General features: G+C 29.5%; 4 protein-coding genes across 4 annotated transcripts in view; 2 read left to right on the top strand and 2 right to left on the bottom strand.

The window, feature by feature from the left end:
* LOC105624642 (putative homeodomain transcription factor) overlaps positions 1-471 on the bottom strand; it is a 6141-nt gene extending 5670 nt beyond the window's left edge. Inside the window, exons 1-2 of the mRNA XM_012205999.1 lie at positions 425-471; positions 109-248 (exon numbers count right to left, since the gene is read on the bottom strand). Of these exons, the coding sequence (XP_012061389.1) occupies positions 109-248; positions 425-471 (187 nt within the window). The remainder of the gene's footprint in view (positions 1-108; positions 249-424) is intronic.
* Positions 472-2580: 2109 nt separating this feature from the next.
* On the top strand, positions 2581-4193 carry LOC105624641 (deleted in autism protein 1 homolog). Its single transcript, XM_012205998.1, has 4 exons — positions 2581-3183; positions 3328-3625; positions 3706-3839; positions 3990-4193. The coding sequence occupies exons 1-4, from the start codon at positions 2581-2583 to the stop codon at positions 4191-4193; spliced, it is 1239 nt and encodes a 412-aa protein (XP_012061388.1).
* Positions 4194-6298: 2105 nt separating this feature from the next.
* On the bottom strand, positions 6299-12269 carry LOC105624667 (eukaryotic translation initiation factor 2-alpha kinase 1-like; the record flags this gene model as incomplete). Its single annotated transcript, XM_012206023.1, has 10 exons — positions 6299-6535; positions 6774-6905; positions 6995-7150; positions 7237-7413; positions 7990-8255; positions 8346-8722; positions 10207-10369; positions 10455-10637; positions 11768-11946; positions 12022-12269. Coding segments are annotated over 10 exons (2118 nt in total), but the record flags the coding sequence as incomplete, so codon positions are not given.
* A 732-nt stretch (positions 12270-13001) lies between these two features.
* Positions 13002-17810, top strand: part of LOC105624640 (telomerase-binding protein EST1A) — a 111645-nt gene continuing 106836 nt past the window's right edge. The window contains 12 exon segments of the mRNA XM_012205997.1: positions 13002-13050; positions 14373-14832; positions 14931-15213; positions 15319-15594; positions 15694-15953; positions 16067-16264; positions 16344-16479; positions 16543-16677; positions 16680-16714; positions 16819-17049; positions 17124-17462; positions 17535-17702. Coding sequence (XP_012061387.1) covers positions 13002-13050; positions 14373-14832; positions 14931-15213; positions 15319-15594; positions 15694-15953; positions 16067-16264; positions 16344-16479; positions 16543-16677; positions 16680-16714; positions 16819-17049; positions 17124-17462; positions 17535-17702 — 2570 coding nt within the window.

The following is a 17810-nucleotide window of genomic DNA, read 5'->3' as shown; positions in this document are numbered from 1 at the left end:
TATATNTATATACCTATATATAGGTATATATATATATATATATATATATATATATATATATATATATATGTATATATACAGCTGTAAGTTAATATCTTGGTTGCATACCACGAACGAGATCCACATCAATCAGTTCTGTCTTGAGTTTTGTTGTCCTCATTGGAACATGTGTAAGTCCATCAAGAATATGTTGTTCTATGGTTCTCTCCCATTGTTGCTTATCATATGTTCCAATCTTTTTTTGATACCTGAAAAAATTTACTTATTATTCTAGTTATCATTCCTGTCTGTATTTCTCTGTCGTTGTTACTTTCCAGTCAATATTAACATCCAAATTAAATTTCCCAGTTCGGGAAATCATATTTTGTTGATAAATATCAAATTTTAAGATAATAAAACAAATTTGATATGATCAATTTCTTACCAATGCACCAGTTCCTTGAGACCCATATGGATCAAACGCATTAGCATATGCAGCTTGCAACAATGCTTTTTGATTGCAATGAAAATACAACAGCTCACGAAAAAATGGAATACTACAACTTTTCGCAAATTCTTTACACGGACAGTTACAAAACAGTCAAAGATGATATCGTCATATCACATATTGCATCGCATCCAAGTGTGTCGAAATTTTCATGCTTATTCAGCATTCGTCAACAAATAGAATGATCTTTTTAATTTCGCATCATCATCTTAGACAAGTCGAACTTGATACTAAGATAGAACGATTTGTCGCACAACAAAGCACAATTCATGAAACCTATGTGGACGGAATATACATCGAAGCATTTATAATCGCCCGATTTGGATCCTAGACATTACCAGACATTCTAAACGAAGGACAAAGGTGGCGATATCGTTATCGCGATTCGTGGTTTCCTTTGAATGAACACTATGGAGTAATTTTAGGTGGCGGCACCGACAATATTTGTAGTCTGTAGGCAAAGAGAAATCTTTCTCTCTGGTAAGTCACTGACAGATGCTGGCAGAATCAAATAATATCCGGACTATTTTGTTAATATGAATAAAATTGTTAGTTTTGGGTTGTTTAACATAAAAAAACAGGACAACGAATTAAATTTTTCTTAAATGATTCTGCCGATTGAATTAATTACTGCGGAATTTAATCGAAATTCTATGTCTGCTTTTATACATGCATAATATTTCCTATATTTGAAACGACAGTATATTTGAATCAATACTAATAGAATCATAGGGCGTTGAAAAGGGAAAGAAAATCTGAGAATTGATCAAATTCTGATTAATTTTACATTCATTTCTTCTAATATAATAGATTAATTTTAATCAACTTTAATACTCTCGTTTAATTCACTTTTTATCTTTTCCTAGTTTCCTAGTTTCTAAGAATTAGAAAGAAAAAATCCAAACGAGAATGGATTAAAATGGATTGAAATTTTTTTCTATCCGAATGCGTATTTTAAATAGCGAATACTTTTTTTGGATTTAATTGGATGCAAATTTCAATTAGATTCAATTGGATTGAAAAATTGCATTTCCTATTCAAAATTTTGAATTGAATAGTATTTACAATTGTATATGTGTGCACAAAAAAAGCTAATATTATATTTTTAGATTGAAAGGCATAGAGATATGCTCCATGCAATTCCTATAAATGAATAAAAATGCATTCAGAATTGAAAAGCATTCATTCAACATTTCAATATTCGTGAATTAATATTTCTGAAAATCTGAATCCATTTCAATTCATTCTCATTGCTTGGAAAATAACGAGTAAAAATTAAAATAATTAATCTATATTTTTGTACAAATGGACATTAATAAACAATTAACTTAAAAATTGATTTCTGCAGATTTTCCAATTACTGTATAATTTATTCTTATCTTACATTCTATTTTTCTAAAATTAATTATTTTACTAACAAAACAGTATAGTATATAAATATTACTTGAAAAGTTAAACGTCAATTAAATTAATTCATGCTAGTTTAATCAAAATCGCTATTTCAATGTAGATTAACTTTAATTTCGGTTTAATATACTCTTTTTTTAATCTTAAAATGAAAAATAAAAAGTAAATTAAAATTAAATCAAAATTAAAATTAATCGATTTAAGTAGAATATGTAATAGAAATTGAAATAAACGAGCTTTCTTTAATTGTTTTCTGTTTGGACGCTTCAATGTTTTTATCCTTGTTTTACGTCTAATGAATTATAAAGACAGAATGATGATTACACACACTTAAAAAGCGTGAGTGACCAAATCAAACACAGCTGATACCTTTAACAATTACGCATAATTATGTTAGGGCGTTCCTAAACTCATGGAAGGAAGACTACGCATTTAAAGAGCCGGAAAATAACATAACCTATATAAAATGCATATTTTGAAAAGCCTTACGAATATTATATACAGATTCGTTAAGAACATAAAAACAGTAAATATTTACAAGTTTGAATCATTCTGTGCTATATAATTTTGGGGCAGAATTGGAGGCTCCTACACAGTCGAATCATTTGGACATAATATAACAAAAAGGACCTGCAAAATATGATGCTTTTATTAAAAAGATAAAAGGAGGATACGATTATTGATTCATGATTCTGTATTATATACATAACATCTTCAGATTTAAAAAATGGAAAATATTACTGTTAATTGGTATCTGCATTCTTGCTTTAAGAATCAACGTTATTTTACAAAGTTTATATCCTTCTGTAACACAGCTGACTGAGCTGCAGAAGTGTCCAGCATGTTATGGCATTTCTGCATGTCATAACATTCACAAAATAGATCTCCTGTGGAATGATGTTAATGCGATAATTTCTCATTTATTTGGTGTTAAAAATGTATTCTTTGGAATATATAATCAAAGTAAAGTGGTCTTAAAAAAATTGGCACACTCTTCTGAATTAAAAGCACTTGATGTCACATTATGCAATGAACTCCATTTGGGATATCCCTGCTCTAATGTTCCATTAGACAGATATAAAGCAGATTTTTATAATCTTATTAGAAAAATAATTACTTCTGATTTTTCCAAGGATGATACAAGTCGATTAAGACTTTGTCCAACAATCAGACATTTAGATGATCTGTTTTACAATGTTCATCTTAATAATAAACACATTGATCCCACACAATATCTAATTAATCTCTGGACATTGGTTTCCATAAATCCAGAGCCATTAATACTTCAGGTAAATTATAATAAAAGTATATAGAAATTATATTAGTTCATTTTAATTATAGGATTTGTTAGATAATATTAAATTATTTTTTGATAGAAAGATTGAATACAATTATATATTTTATATATGTATCTCTCTAAACGCTTCTTTTAGATATTATCTACTGAAAATGGATGGCCTGTGCCAAGATATTTCGGAGCTTGCGGTCGTATTATTGTTGAAGAATATGTTGGGTTACCGTTGTCTGATTATTATGACAAATCTTGGATTCAAAGAGTAAAAATAGCTTCAAGCCTTTTAAATGCTGCTTATTTGTTTACCTTCAAAAATGAAATGTTTGGTTTTTACTTAACGGATATATCAGCTGATAATATTGCTGTTGACCATGAAAATGTAGCAAAATTTATTGATTTAGAGAATATTATTATTGTTGACAAAAATATTTCTCAAGGTAGTAAAAATTTTCTTGTTATAAAGACATGAAATAAGCAAGTGAATATTACACTGCATTTATACGATATTAATTTGTAGAATCTGTTGAACCAAAGGACTGGCAGAAAATACATAATACAATACACTTCGATTGTCCTAATTGTTTTGTATTTTCTTCCAAAGATATTTGTAATCATCATTTAAGTGATCACAATTATTATGCAATTTGTCAGGTAGCTATTTTATTTATACGTAATTATAATCAGATATATTAAGTATCTTTTTCATATATATATATATATATATATATATATATATATATACATATACACACATTATATATTAATATTAAATATATTTATAAAAAGTGTATGTGATTGTAGCTTCTATTAAATGCAGGAAATGAAAATCCATTTCCTGGTGGATTTCTTCATGATGTACCTACTAATATTGAGCAGCAATATCCAGACATTGAAGATTTATTGCAACAATGTGCCGTTCCTCGTTCTACTAATACTAGAATATTTTTTGGTCAGCGATTAAAGATATTATTGGATGCAATTTTAGACGAAATACCTCAACATTAATATACCATAAAGTATTGGGTTGTCCGGAAAGTTCGTGCCGCAAAAGATTTAAATTTAATATTATAAATGTATACTAAAATTTAAATCTTCTGCGTTTCTTTCAATTTTCCTTCAAAATCAGCACGAACTTTCCGAACAACCCAATAGCTTGTTACAATAGAGTTTAAGAAATTTTTTAATATGATGTTATTGTGTTGAATATTTTTTTTATTTTTGTATATTGAATTGTATCTTACTCTTTTTTAAATCTTTTCTAAAGAATATTGTATGTAATATCTTTGATATTAATTTATAATTTAATGTTATATTACAAATTATTTCAATAATATTAATAAAGTTGTATACAAAAATGGTATGTAATTTTAATTAAATTGAAGATGAATAAAACTACATTCATATATCGCTTGATTTATTTCTTTGGCATCTATTAATATATGTAATAATAATTGATTTAAGGATAATGTATAATTTCGAAACATGGTATTCTGAATGAAATAAGATTTAAATCCAATTTTCGAAGTTCAAGTTTGACTTTTTTTTATCCTTTAGCATCCTCTATACAATGAGAGGATTACTAAACTTAAACCTTGAAAACTGGATTAAAATTTTAGTTATTTCGTTTCGAAATTATACCATCTTATCCTATCTGTGTTTATACACAACATGTTATAATACACAATACAGAGACAGTGCAAAGTAATGTTAATAAATAAAAGAAGAATATTTTATATATTTTAATTTATATAGAAAAAGTTTCGATATATACAATTGTGATATTATCTAAATAGTAATAATAAAAAATACTTTATTACAAGATAGTTGTACATGCGTCAGATTAAAACATTTAGTGACATTATTTATATCTTACAACCTTATTTTAACGTACATTGAATAAACAATTATAATACAATTGCTTACAATTACTGATTCGTTTAAGTAACGAACGTATACCAAGATGGTTGGTCCATCTTTGTAGGTAAAACAAAATTTGTTTTTTTTTTCGAGATTTTAAGACTGTTCAGATTCCCAAATGCCATCCAAGTGTCATTTTATTTTTATTGCTCATCAAATGTTAAACAAGGATAATATGATCCTGGGAAGCATTCAGATGGGAATCTGAACATGTCCTAAATAGTACCCTATTATGAAAGAAAATTTTTTGTTCTCTTTCTTGTTCTCCCATTTCATTCTGGGATAACAGGAAAGCGTGCTGACTTTAAATTTGGTAAAAAAATTTTATTTCATAAAATAAAGATCATTTGTCTTTTATTCAATTTCATTTAACTTTTGTAAAAAAAATTATTATATTTTATTTCATAAAATAAATATCATTTGTCTTTTATTCAATTTGAGTTAGAAATATTTCTTTAATTATATCAAATTTTAGTAAAATAGTTTTTACTAAAATTTGTTTAAAAAAAAGACTACTGTCAAATGAGGATTTTCAAATTCTAAAGAAGCTCTTTTGAAACCATTACAATAATTATAAAATTTATAGCTAAGGCAGATATTTTTATACTAGTTATATTGCCGTAATTTATAATAATATATAAAATCTTTTGAAAATTAATAAATATTATATTATATAAATATTATATAATAATATTGATTAATAAAAGAATTTAAAAAATATTTTTTCCAGATAGAGATTTTCACTTATTATTATATTAGACATTACATTCTTTATCTTTGTTCACTTGATCTAAAATTTTGCAGGTATAATTTATGTATACAGTGAGACATATTTAGAGTGTCCCGAAAAAGAAAAAGATCAAAAGTCTAAAAATGAATCACCATAATGTGTACCTGCATAATGTAAAAATTAATTTATAATCTGATAACTGATTAAAAATTAATATATAACTAATTAAAAGTTTATATAATTTTTAATTAGTTATTTGTTATGTTTATTAAAAGAAAGTTGTGTGTGAACTAAATTGTATACTAAATAATATGAGTTTCCATTCCAAATATTAAAAATATCTTATTTTGCTATGTGCGTGAATTATTATTTTCCTAGGAACTCAAGAAAAAATTGTATATTTGTCAGTCTCATTAATGTCATATTAAGTTTTTTCATGTGAGTTTCGGCCTCATATAATAGCTTACTTTGTTGTATTACCAGGTGACAGTTTCTGAACTTTTTCCTTTAATAACGCAATCTCTTCTTGCAGCCCTTGAATTGTGTCATCTTTAATGCGATTATCATTTTTTAAATCCACAATAGTATCTTTTAATCCATTTATTATTACATCCTTGTCGTCATCAAATTCCTTCAGAAGTTGATTTGTCGATGGTCGTTCAGAAGGATCCTTTCGCACCATTTGTTTGATCAATTGTGTCTAAGTAAAAGTACATACACAATTTAGATTTAAGCCCTCATTCTGTAACTCTTAATGACAATAATGATATTGTTACATTGTTTTTGCACATGACAGGTTTTGTACATGACAAGAAAACTACACAATGACAATATAATGATATTGTTAAGAGTTATATAGATTAGGAACCTGAATAACGATTAACATAAATATATATAATATAAAATATAATAAATAATTTAATGTATTTAAAACTCACCCATTTATGTCGCTTGAAAACTTCTGGTACTGTATCATTCTTTAAAGAGCTGATTATAGAACTTAACTCCATTTGAGTTTTTATTGGAATTAACAGCTCGGTGAGAACGATTCCTATACTATAGATATCACTCTGCAAAAAAAAAGAACATATTATAATGCAAGATATATTCAAATATGTAACACTTTATATTCATTAATATTTTTTCCTTTTTTAATTACCTGTCGATCACACTTTCCCTCCAGTTGTTCTGGTGCTGCATACAAATGAGTACCAATTACGGAATGATGCTTTTCTTTTTGTAATGGACAAGCTAAACCAAAATCACCTAATTGAATCTGAAGCTGTCCGCTTGTCGAAATAAATATATTACTTGGCTGTAAAATATACATATATTCTTGGCTGTAAAATGTAATCATATTTCGGAAGAGGTTTATGTTGATGAAAATATGCGTATTTTCACCTTTATATCATGATGTACAATTTTTTGGGAATGCATATAGTTGACTCCACAAAGTATCTGTTGAAATATTGCTTTAACTATTGGTTCAGGTATTACACTTATTTTACCGTGTAGCCAATGCTCGAGTGTTTGTTCACACAAAGCCATTTGAATGTATAAAATCACGTACGGTCGATTCTGTTGACCCAAAATACATGACAAATATATTAAAATTTATTATATTTATACTTTCCAATATACTTTCAATATCCATTTTTGTCTCAAAACAAAATATTTATATACTTAATAAACAGCGCTGACAATAAGAGTTAAACTAATTTTGAACAATAATTAATGTTTCAAATATTTAAATGGATTCCCACATTGTTTTATTATGGACATAACAAGATTCTCATTTTTAATGAATGAATTAGTTATTTTCGTTTTAATAATTGACGTATTGTTCAATTTTGATTTATTGATGTACATTATGAGTTGTTAAACTTTACACAGTTTCTTATCATAATTATTAATTTATTACTGTTTCATTCTTATTATTAGTTGTTCAGAATAATTTTGATTTCAATTTGTTATGTATAAGAATTGATATATGATTGAATTGATACCAAGTAAAGGTAAAAAATGTTATTCTTTATATTAATAAAGTAATAAAAAAGTTATTATGTTATTGCTCTTTTCTGATCGCTTTCTTTTTAAATTTGCTTTGCAAAAAAGAAGTTGATACATATTTCCTAATTACGTTTATATACTTACTTTTTTAGAAGTGTACATACATACTTCTTGGCTAGTAGATTCTATGTCTGCAATGGTTTGATCTAGATTTTCATTATTATTACTATTTCGAAAAGACACTACGTCTGAATAAGATTCGTTAGTACATTCTTCTATATCATTTTTCTCAACAATTTCCTCTCCTATGGTGTTAACCGACGAATTAAGTTCCTCAAATCTTTGACTAATAGTGCTGCGATTAAAAATACTATCACTAGAATTCCCATATATCTTATATTGCTTTTTATCTGTATACATATCAATTGTAGAAGATGCTTTAATATCAGATAGTATATTTTGCTCATTAAGACATATTTTACTATTATTAAAATTCACACCATTTTTATTATCGAATAAATCATTGATGGACTGCGAATGATATGACTTGGTTTTTTCTCGATAATATTTCGATCTATGTGATGACTTATATGATTTTCGATCTGTAGATGACGAAATATTGGGCGATGACAACGGTTCCATCCAAGCCGCATTGTAGGAAACAATATTAGTATGCTTTAATTTAGCTAATGTCCATACTTCATTAAGTTGCTGCTTGATAGTCTCTATATGATCAACAGGCATAACTATTTTTTTAATCGCATATTCGATGCCGTCGAGACGATGTTGTGCCTTATAAACTTCGCCAAAACCTCCACGAGCAATGAAGCATATTTCGCGAAATTCGTCGCGATAACGGAATTTCGGTGTTATGAATCTATATAAGAATGTGAATAATATCAATGTAACGTTATAAAATACACTCTTCGTAAACAAAATGTTGCGCAGGTCTAGACTATTATTTAAAATAAAATAAAGATATGGCGAAATGATACAGGACTTTCCATTTTTTCTCAATAAGATCTATGAGAAAGAAATCAGTTAATGCGGATCTTAATTCTTAAATATTTCGGAATTTATATACATATTCTGCAAATTGTGCGCAAAATCTTTTTCGGGCTTGAAACGCAATCATTGAACAGAATTAGACTAGTAGTATGTAATATCACATTAAATTGACAAACAATAATTTTTGAAACTAATAAGCCTCTTAAAATATTAATAATTTGATACTTTAGCATTTTAAGAACTGTAAATTTAAGCTGTAAATAGGTTAATCCGGGATCCGAATTCGGATCTCCTGTATTCCGCGCGGATATTCTCCATCATTTGCAATGAATTAAATTATATATAGTATTAAAAATGCTTAGATTAATATCAAGTTATTAATAGCCTTTTAAAGTGCTTATTAACATACAAAATTAATATTAAAAAAACTCTGAGAAAAAAGTTATAAGAATCGGCGTTGTGATTAGTGCGCATAAAATTATATATCGAAAAAACATTTAATGTATTACCATTAGAAGATGTAAATTTAAAAAAATCATATGACATCATATATGTAACAAATTCGGCTATTACAGGCCATCTTCAGCGTAAATATTGAAGATGTAACAATAAATTAATTAACTTGATCCGTCTCATTGACAATCGAATTCAAATGTAAGAGGATGTTTATTCCACAGCTAATTAGAAGGCTGAATGGTAATAAAAATGATTAAATTGCTTAACAATTTAATAATTTTTATATTTAAGATATTACGTGATATTACTACTAGTTTGCATTTCAAGATCGCAAAAGATTTTAGCGCGCGATTTGCAGAATTGAATATGAATATTAATTCATCGAAAGAATATATTGGATTGTCCAGAAAGTTCATGCCGATGTTGAAGGAAAATTGAAATGTAGAAGATTTAAATTTTAGTATACATTTATTAAATTATATAGATTAGTCGGCACGAACTTTCCGGACAACCCAATAATATTAATTCAGTTAAAACGTCTAACGAATATAATTATTATTATTATATGTATTATTATTAAATCGATGTTTTAAATAACTAACATTGATCAGTGCAGATTTATATGCTCCTTATTAATTATTATTAAATTAATTCATTTTGAAAATTTAAGCTCTAAGATCTGCTTTAATTAAAAATAGATTTATTTTCTTGATTTCTTTTCTCATCGGTCTAATACAAATTGTATTTGTTGATCTATGAGAAAGGTACGACGTGTCGAAATCGTGTTGATCCCGTTATCAAGAAAACAAACTCAACATCTACATCTGTGCATAACATTTTTGTCAAAGAACATATTACAAGATTTAAAAAGATATATTGCATAAAATGCTGTAATACCTTGGTATAGATATAGACAAAGCATTTTCACTTTCAAGCTCACCACGAGTGACTGTAAGCATGTGATACAAAGCATGTTGATATTGTCTTCTTAGCATTTCGAATTCCGGCGTATTATAGGTGTCGTTAATTAATTGCAACTGGTGTAATTTATCACAGATCGCTATAAAACAAATATTGTTACAAAACAAATGTCTTAACAGAAATATTTCTACATGTTAATAGTAATGTTTAAAGAGAAGGATTACCATAATATAATTTATTTCTGCGAATTTTATCCTCTTCTAACAGATTGCATAATTGTCGTAGGAGTGATTCAATTAAGATGCCAGTGGACTGAGTTATTTGCTGTTCTCGTGGCGCAATTGATCTGTTTTCGTTTTCATTAATATCGTCCAGACAAAGTGTTGACCTCATGTTGTTACTTGAGCCTAATCAAATCAAGATTTGTAAATTTCAGATATGTATCCCAGTTTTAGGAAATTACAAAAATGTCCATTTGAATGTTAACGAAAATAATGCAATGTATATCAAAAAATGTGACCACAAATTGTGTCCAATTGTTAAATCATTAATAGCGTGTATTTATAAAAATATAAACTCTGCAGTATTATAGTTAAGTTTTGTTATACCTTATTAAATATTAAATAATAACATTTTTTCGAAATGACTCTCTAGCTTCGATTCAAGTTTTAAGATGCTTCGGAAACAATGCATTTTTTTATGGATAAATTCTACCAGGTAACCAATAGAGGTCTTTAATTTACTAAATAATGAAAATCTTTCAAAATCTATAAAGTTTTTTTTAGTATTTAATTAAATATAACTAATACTTTAGAGTCTGCTTTATTTTATACATTATATACATTATTATAGTATAACTATATAAAATAACAGTATATAAACAGTAACATAGAAAAAAATGAACTCTGAAATATTAGTATTCTCTGCATATAGTAAGCTGACATTTTGTTTAAATAAGTCTTTAATGTCACTTTAACGGCAAAATGACTTCTTTAATATTTTGACGTAAAAATGAGAAAGTTTATTTAATAACTTATCCTTTTGTAGCCACTTTTTTGTCACCTTGTACATAAAATTATGAATACTGAAACACTACTACTGTGTCTATTGATAATTTCAAATTTTTATAATTTAAAAATTACAAAAATATCCATTTCAATTCTTAAATATAAAGAATGATGCAACATATGATGTACTTATTACTATGGCAAAAAAATTAGAAAAAAATCATTATCAATAAACATTTTTGTAAGATATCTTTTCTTCTTTCGCAATGAAATGAATCGTCACTTTAAAAAAGATTCTACATTAAAAATTTTTACTTATTGTTAGAAAATTTTTTATATATTAAAATCTATTTTCCATATTTCGTAAAAATTTCAAGATAATACATTTTGAATATTTAAACATTCCATTTATCATAACATAAAAGTCACTCGATTCTACATTTCGAAAGATAATTATTACATCAAATGTTCGAAAAAGACCGCCAGATTGAGTACAATATAGCGTTATGCATATATATATATATGTATACCCTGGTCAAATGTGGTTATGGTCGTCAGAGCATTCCAAGGATGATTTGTCTGCTCCGTATTCTCAGTTATTCCACAATCGGAGAATTCCAGTTCCCTTCTTTCGTGCTCCATAATGTTGACGAGAGCGGACTGACGTGGACGACACTGACTGTCAGCTCCGAGATTCCACCGGTTCCACCTGCCGAACTGTAAACGCTGTGAATCGATGATTGGCGGTTAACGTGCTCTGTACATGTTCCGCGTATTTGCCTACCTTCCCCGAAATCCCGTCTCGGCCACCACGTCTAGACAACGTTCAACCAGACGAGCGGACGCTAAGATCCGCGAACACCGAAGCGATGCGATGCGCGAATCCGTGAATTTCGACATTGTGTCAAGATAAGTACGGGAAGAAAGATTTGAACGTTCGAACGTTCTGGAAGTATTCGTTAATCTTTTTGTCACGCGCACTAGGCTAGTAGGCACACAGAGCTGATTTGATAAGTCAGAACAAGTCAGACGCAGTCATTAGTTCGATCTTGCTAAATTCTTGATCCTTAATCCTGTTTAATTTTGAAATTTAAGAGACTTACACAAGACTTTTGGACTGCATGTACACGTTATCATCAATTTTGTTTAGTAACATCCGTAATTATTAACTATATATTGACGTCTAATGATAATTAATCTCAGTTTTATAACATCAGTTAACAATTACGGATGCTACTAAACTCGATTGTGAATTGTGACGTAAATAATATAATGAATAAATGCTGTCAAACAGAATTCGCAGAATTAGATAAAATATTTGTATAAAGAAAGACAAAATATTACATATTAAATTAATTAAAGTTAAAATGAATTGTATTAAAATTAATTTAATTAAATTAAATTTTTTTTAGCTTATTTTTAAAACTATTCTAAAATATCTTCTCCAAAAAAAGATTTTACTTAATGTAATATAATATACGCAAATATACATTGTATATTTCAAGTAAAGTTTTCTTCGGAAAAAAATATATTTTGAAATGTAGGGTTTGTAAATATGAAATTTTACCTACAGTTAATATCATCGGTAATATCATTATTGACAGTTGATAAATTAACTGTCGTGCAGAGAAAGACGCATATAGGTGGTGTGATATGTTTGTTTCCTGACGAAAATAGGCGGCACGACATCTCGATCTCGGTTCTTCACGTTCGCGGACGTCGCTGCGGTAGAAAAATTTTGACTTCACGCGATTGCATTTCAACATGGCGGACCGCAACAAAGGACGCAGAAACAGGGAAGAAATTTCACAAGGTATCTCGGCGAAAATGTTATTATTTCGCGTATGGAGCGATCGAACGACATCGCGCCATCGCTGGCATTCTCGCGTGCACACAACTTCAGGCCAATCTCACGATTCATGATCTTTCCGCGTGTCTTGATCGGGCCTGACGTGCGAAATTAACCTCACTATACGTAACTAACCTACAAGCAGAGCTAAGCATACACTGCGATGTCGCGTTATTTTATGTGTTTAAGCGACGATTGATTCCAATAATCGCAATGAGCTTCACTCGAGGAATTAAATTCCGTGCTGTTGATTTACGTTTTGTTTCCAATTAGGATTGTTCTCATCCGTAGAGAGACGTTCCTTAATATAAATTCCGGCGTCGTCGAGTGTCAACATATATAAACCGTACACTTCCGTATACTTCCGTAAAAGTTAGTATTTCGCTCCGCGAGATCATTGTTGAGACTTCGTTGCACCCGAAGAGGAATAGACCTTAGATGTAAAACTTTTGAGCTACGAGTGAGACACATTAAGTGTACAAGTTTGTTGGATTTTTCTTTGTCTACCTTTATGTATAAACATTCTGTATAGTATGCATTAGGTCTTTTCTTTTTAGCTCAGCTGTATTAAGCTTCTTATATAATTTATCTTTTTTCTTTTTTTCTGAAACGTGGAAAGAAACAGAGGAACGATGTATAAGAAGTCAGTTAAAAAGAACATAACTTAACATTGCCTAATCTTTTTAGTTGAACTTCCTGTATATATTAATATGATTTGAATAATCTTCAAATGTGTTATAGAATGTGTTATAAAAAGAATGATGCTATAGGATCAGTTATTTTATGTATAATGATGTATCGAAGTTTCACAACTTATAGTTAATTCTTAATCAAGATTCAACTTATTCATTATCTTTTTCCAATTCTAGAATTAGAAAGAGATGAGAAACAAGTTGAACCTTAATTAAGAGTTAACCATGAGTTGTGAAACTGGATCTAAATAAGAAATTATATGCATGAATGTTGGCTTAATATTTTTATCAGTTCAAATCAGTCTTTATAATATATTAAACTATATAAATATTGAAAAAGTACAAAAGAGAAATTATTATGATACATATGTTATTGTATGTATAAATATAATTTATATGTATAATTTATATGTATATATTCTTGTATTAAAATTATTATATAATTATGAAATAGTTTAGTAATTCATATATGATTGATAAAATGATAACTATACATATATATAAAATATTTGAATAAAATATTTGTGTGAATGTAATGAAGAAATTGACAAACATGAATTTTTTAATGAACATTATCATGATAACAATTTTCAGAATTAAAGACTCCTAAATTAGAGAAAGAAAGATTGATAGAGATGCGTGGCGGAGGAAATAGAGCACCTCAGGCCTTATACAGACCAGGGAGTGGCCCTTTACGTAAGTCGGACAGATCTAACAGCACTGCCGACGAATATGATAATGAAAATGGCTCACAAGAAAAATCTAGATTGACCTCCGTCCAGTATCATCCGAGACAGTCTCAACCTAATAGAGCAAATCAGGCACAAAATAGTCCACCTCTATCACAAATCGATAATGTAGCTAAAAAATTGGACAATACCCATATTAACTATAGAAATAGCAGCAATAGCGAATCAGTACAAAGTCCTAGTAACAACTCTGACGGAGGAGCAAGTAGAAACGATCCAAAAAAGAAAAATAGGAAACCTGAACAGTTGTTATATGTACCAAAAAAAGTGAAAGAAGCATTGGCTGAACAGGATGGAATTAACAGGTAAAATAATTATGACTTTTTCCTTATTGATTTAAGAAGCTCATAGAGGAAAAGTTATACAATTATATTATTTTATAAACTATTGATAATTCTATTAGATCTCCCAGCCATACTACATGGGATCGAGAGAGAGAAGAGAGTAATGATCGCGATTCACATTCAAATCGTAATCACAAAAGCGATCGCAATCGTGCGAGTAGTCACACTATGCGAGACAATGAAAGTGAAAGCAGAAGTAGAGATGACACTAATAAACGATATTCGGGCAATCGTCGACATCGTCATGCAAATGAGAATGAAGAACGTTATTGGCGAACCGAATCGCCGGCATCCGCTAGAAACTGTGCTAATCGAAAGGATAATTCACGTGAAGTTAGACAGGTCTGTGTGATTTGAATAATAAGATTTTACAATAATAACCATAGATTATAATACAAAAATCTGAATATAACTTACTGGAAAATATTTCTTTTTACGTATTATTAGGGCTCGGAACCTTTATCTTTGACCAACCAGAATGATTTTAATCGTACGCGAGACACTCGCAGTGTAGAGCCTGTTGGACATTCGGATAAGTTTCAAGGAAAGCCACCGTCAGGTCGACGCAATCCAAAAGATACTTTATCGAAAAATATCAAGTTAGATCTCTTGCCACCACGATTACAAAAAAAATATCTCCTTGATAATGGATATGCATTACCTAGCAACACTCCAGGCACGTCCACAGAGGACTCCTGGAATGGTAGCAGCATTACATTTCAGGTAAAAATTTGTTTAATGCTGATTAATTTTTTTATGAATATTGGTTTCTAGTATAATGATTTATAATTAACATATGGATTATAATATCTATTCTAACAGGGTTTATCCAGTTATAATTATCCATTATCTATGCAGCATTCACAAACATTGCAAAATCTGCCACCATCTGGGTTATTGCAATCTCCGCAATCTAATTGGACTAACACCGTTCCAACGAGAAGCAGAGGTAGAGGTAGACTTAGACCCGAGGAATTTGATAGTACAACTGGTAGTATTTTTAGGCCTGTTACACCTGACCAATATTCGGCTCCAAGTTCCAGATCTCATACTCCTAGCCAAGAATACATAAACAATATACGGTACAATTATATATTATTATATTGAATTTTTCGTTTAAACAGTTATATGAACATTATTTGTTGAAACTTTCATCTGTTAAATATTACAAAATTCATCAATTCATTCATAACAGGTCTTATGATCGCCGTGGTAGCAATAGCACTACGTATACAAGTATAGAAAGCTTAAGTCGTGCCGATAGCATAATGATACCTCCACCTTTATCTGCATCGCCTGCAACTTCACAATCAAATTCGAACAGAGGTCACAGATCACCTGAGAATCATCGCAGAAGCGCAATATCACCAATAGACGATCGCACTAATAACATGTAACTAAATATTTATAAAATCATTTCTCCTTACTTATACTTTTGTATGCACTCGATGACATAGCTGTTATTAATTAAGGCAAAGAACAATCACCAGTAATGCCTATGAATACAATTTGAATATGGACAAGCAGAATAATCAACAAAACACGAATCTTAGTTCCACGAAAAACGAGTCATGTAATAAATCATCTTATACCACATCTGAGACATTTGTAAGTACATTGATTGATATGTAAAATAATGAGTTGAATAATAAATATATATAATTATATTAGGATTGGAGTGAAGAAGTTGAATTAAATGAAAAGTTAGAACAGGAACATTTGAGTCGTAGTTCATCCATATTAAGCATACGAGAAAGCACAAGTGTGCTGCGAAGTCAGGCTGTGGGCGAGAGTCATAGGCGACGTAAAAAAAAAAACGTGATAAACATCGTGATGCTGATCGGTAAGCGCAATTTAATTGTTTTTATCTACATTTATCTTTTAAAAAATGATTACAAATGTTGAAGAATTCTTTGTGTAACGAGATTATATTCTAAATTATTGTAGTGGCAGTAGCCGAGATAAAGGACGAGGTAATAGCCGCGAACGTCAAAAAAATCAACAGAATAGAGAGAATGATAACTATAATAATAATCAAAAGAATAGTAATAGTAGTAGTAGTAGTAGTAGGCGATATGACCACAGGAGACGTAATATCATTCAACGTAGCCGAGAATCGAGTAAAGACAGAAATTATAGTAACAGCTATAGAAATTTTGACGAGCTTCACAGGCGCAGGTATTTATTAAAAAAATTTAGATTATATAATTTTTAGGTATAAAACTTATTATATTGCAAATATCTTATTCCAGAACTGATAGATACTTAGATGAAGATTGGAGAACAGGTAGGAAGATATCGACTTGCGAGTCGGATGACGGAAGACAAACTCCTAAAGTTTCTTCCCACACCGCTCCACTTTCGAGTGTGAATTCAAACTCTACAGTACACCGATCATCTCCGACGGGATATAGTAATGCCCCGGGTGTCTTGATCTTGCCTAACGAGACTAGTCAGTCGTCTCCTAATCAGACAGCTACAACTTCTCAACAAGGAACTGGGCAACAACAGCAGAGAACGCTATTTGACCCTAATAATCCACATAAACCTATTGTTATTACTTCACCCGGAAGTAGAGCAGCTGTTCAAAGGTAACATTCTTTTTTTTTGTTCTTGCGATGTATTATCATAGGAATTAATAAACAACGATTTTTCTCTTTAAGGGATAATGACATGCAAGTCTCAAGCGTTCCAGTATTTCAATCTAATGTAGGTATCACATCACCACATTATTCTTTTCATGGTGCCCAACTGGATGGTATGCCACCACCATACATGAACGATCAAATCGGAAATGTGAGACCTCCGTGGTATGAACCGTTCTCTGCTAGGTACATATTGTTTAATTTTTTTACATGCATTATATAATTCTTGATTTGTGTGTGTGTGTGTGTGTGTGTGTGTGTGTGTGTGTGTGTGTGTGTGTGTGTGTGTGTGTA

Source organism: Atta cephalotes (assembly GCF_000143395.1).
Source record: "Atta cephalotes unplaced genomic scaffold scaffold00084, whole genome shotgun sequence".
In the NCBI taxonomy this organism is placed as follows: Eukaryota; Metazoa; Arthropoda; class Insecta; order Hymenoptera; family Formicidae; genus Atta; species Atta cephalotes.
Note: the sequence above shows the minus strand (reverse complement) of the source record. Positions and strands in the feature narration are given on the sequence as shown.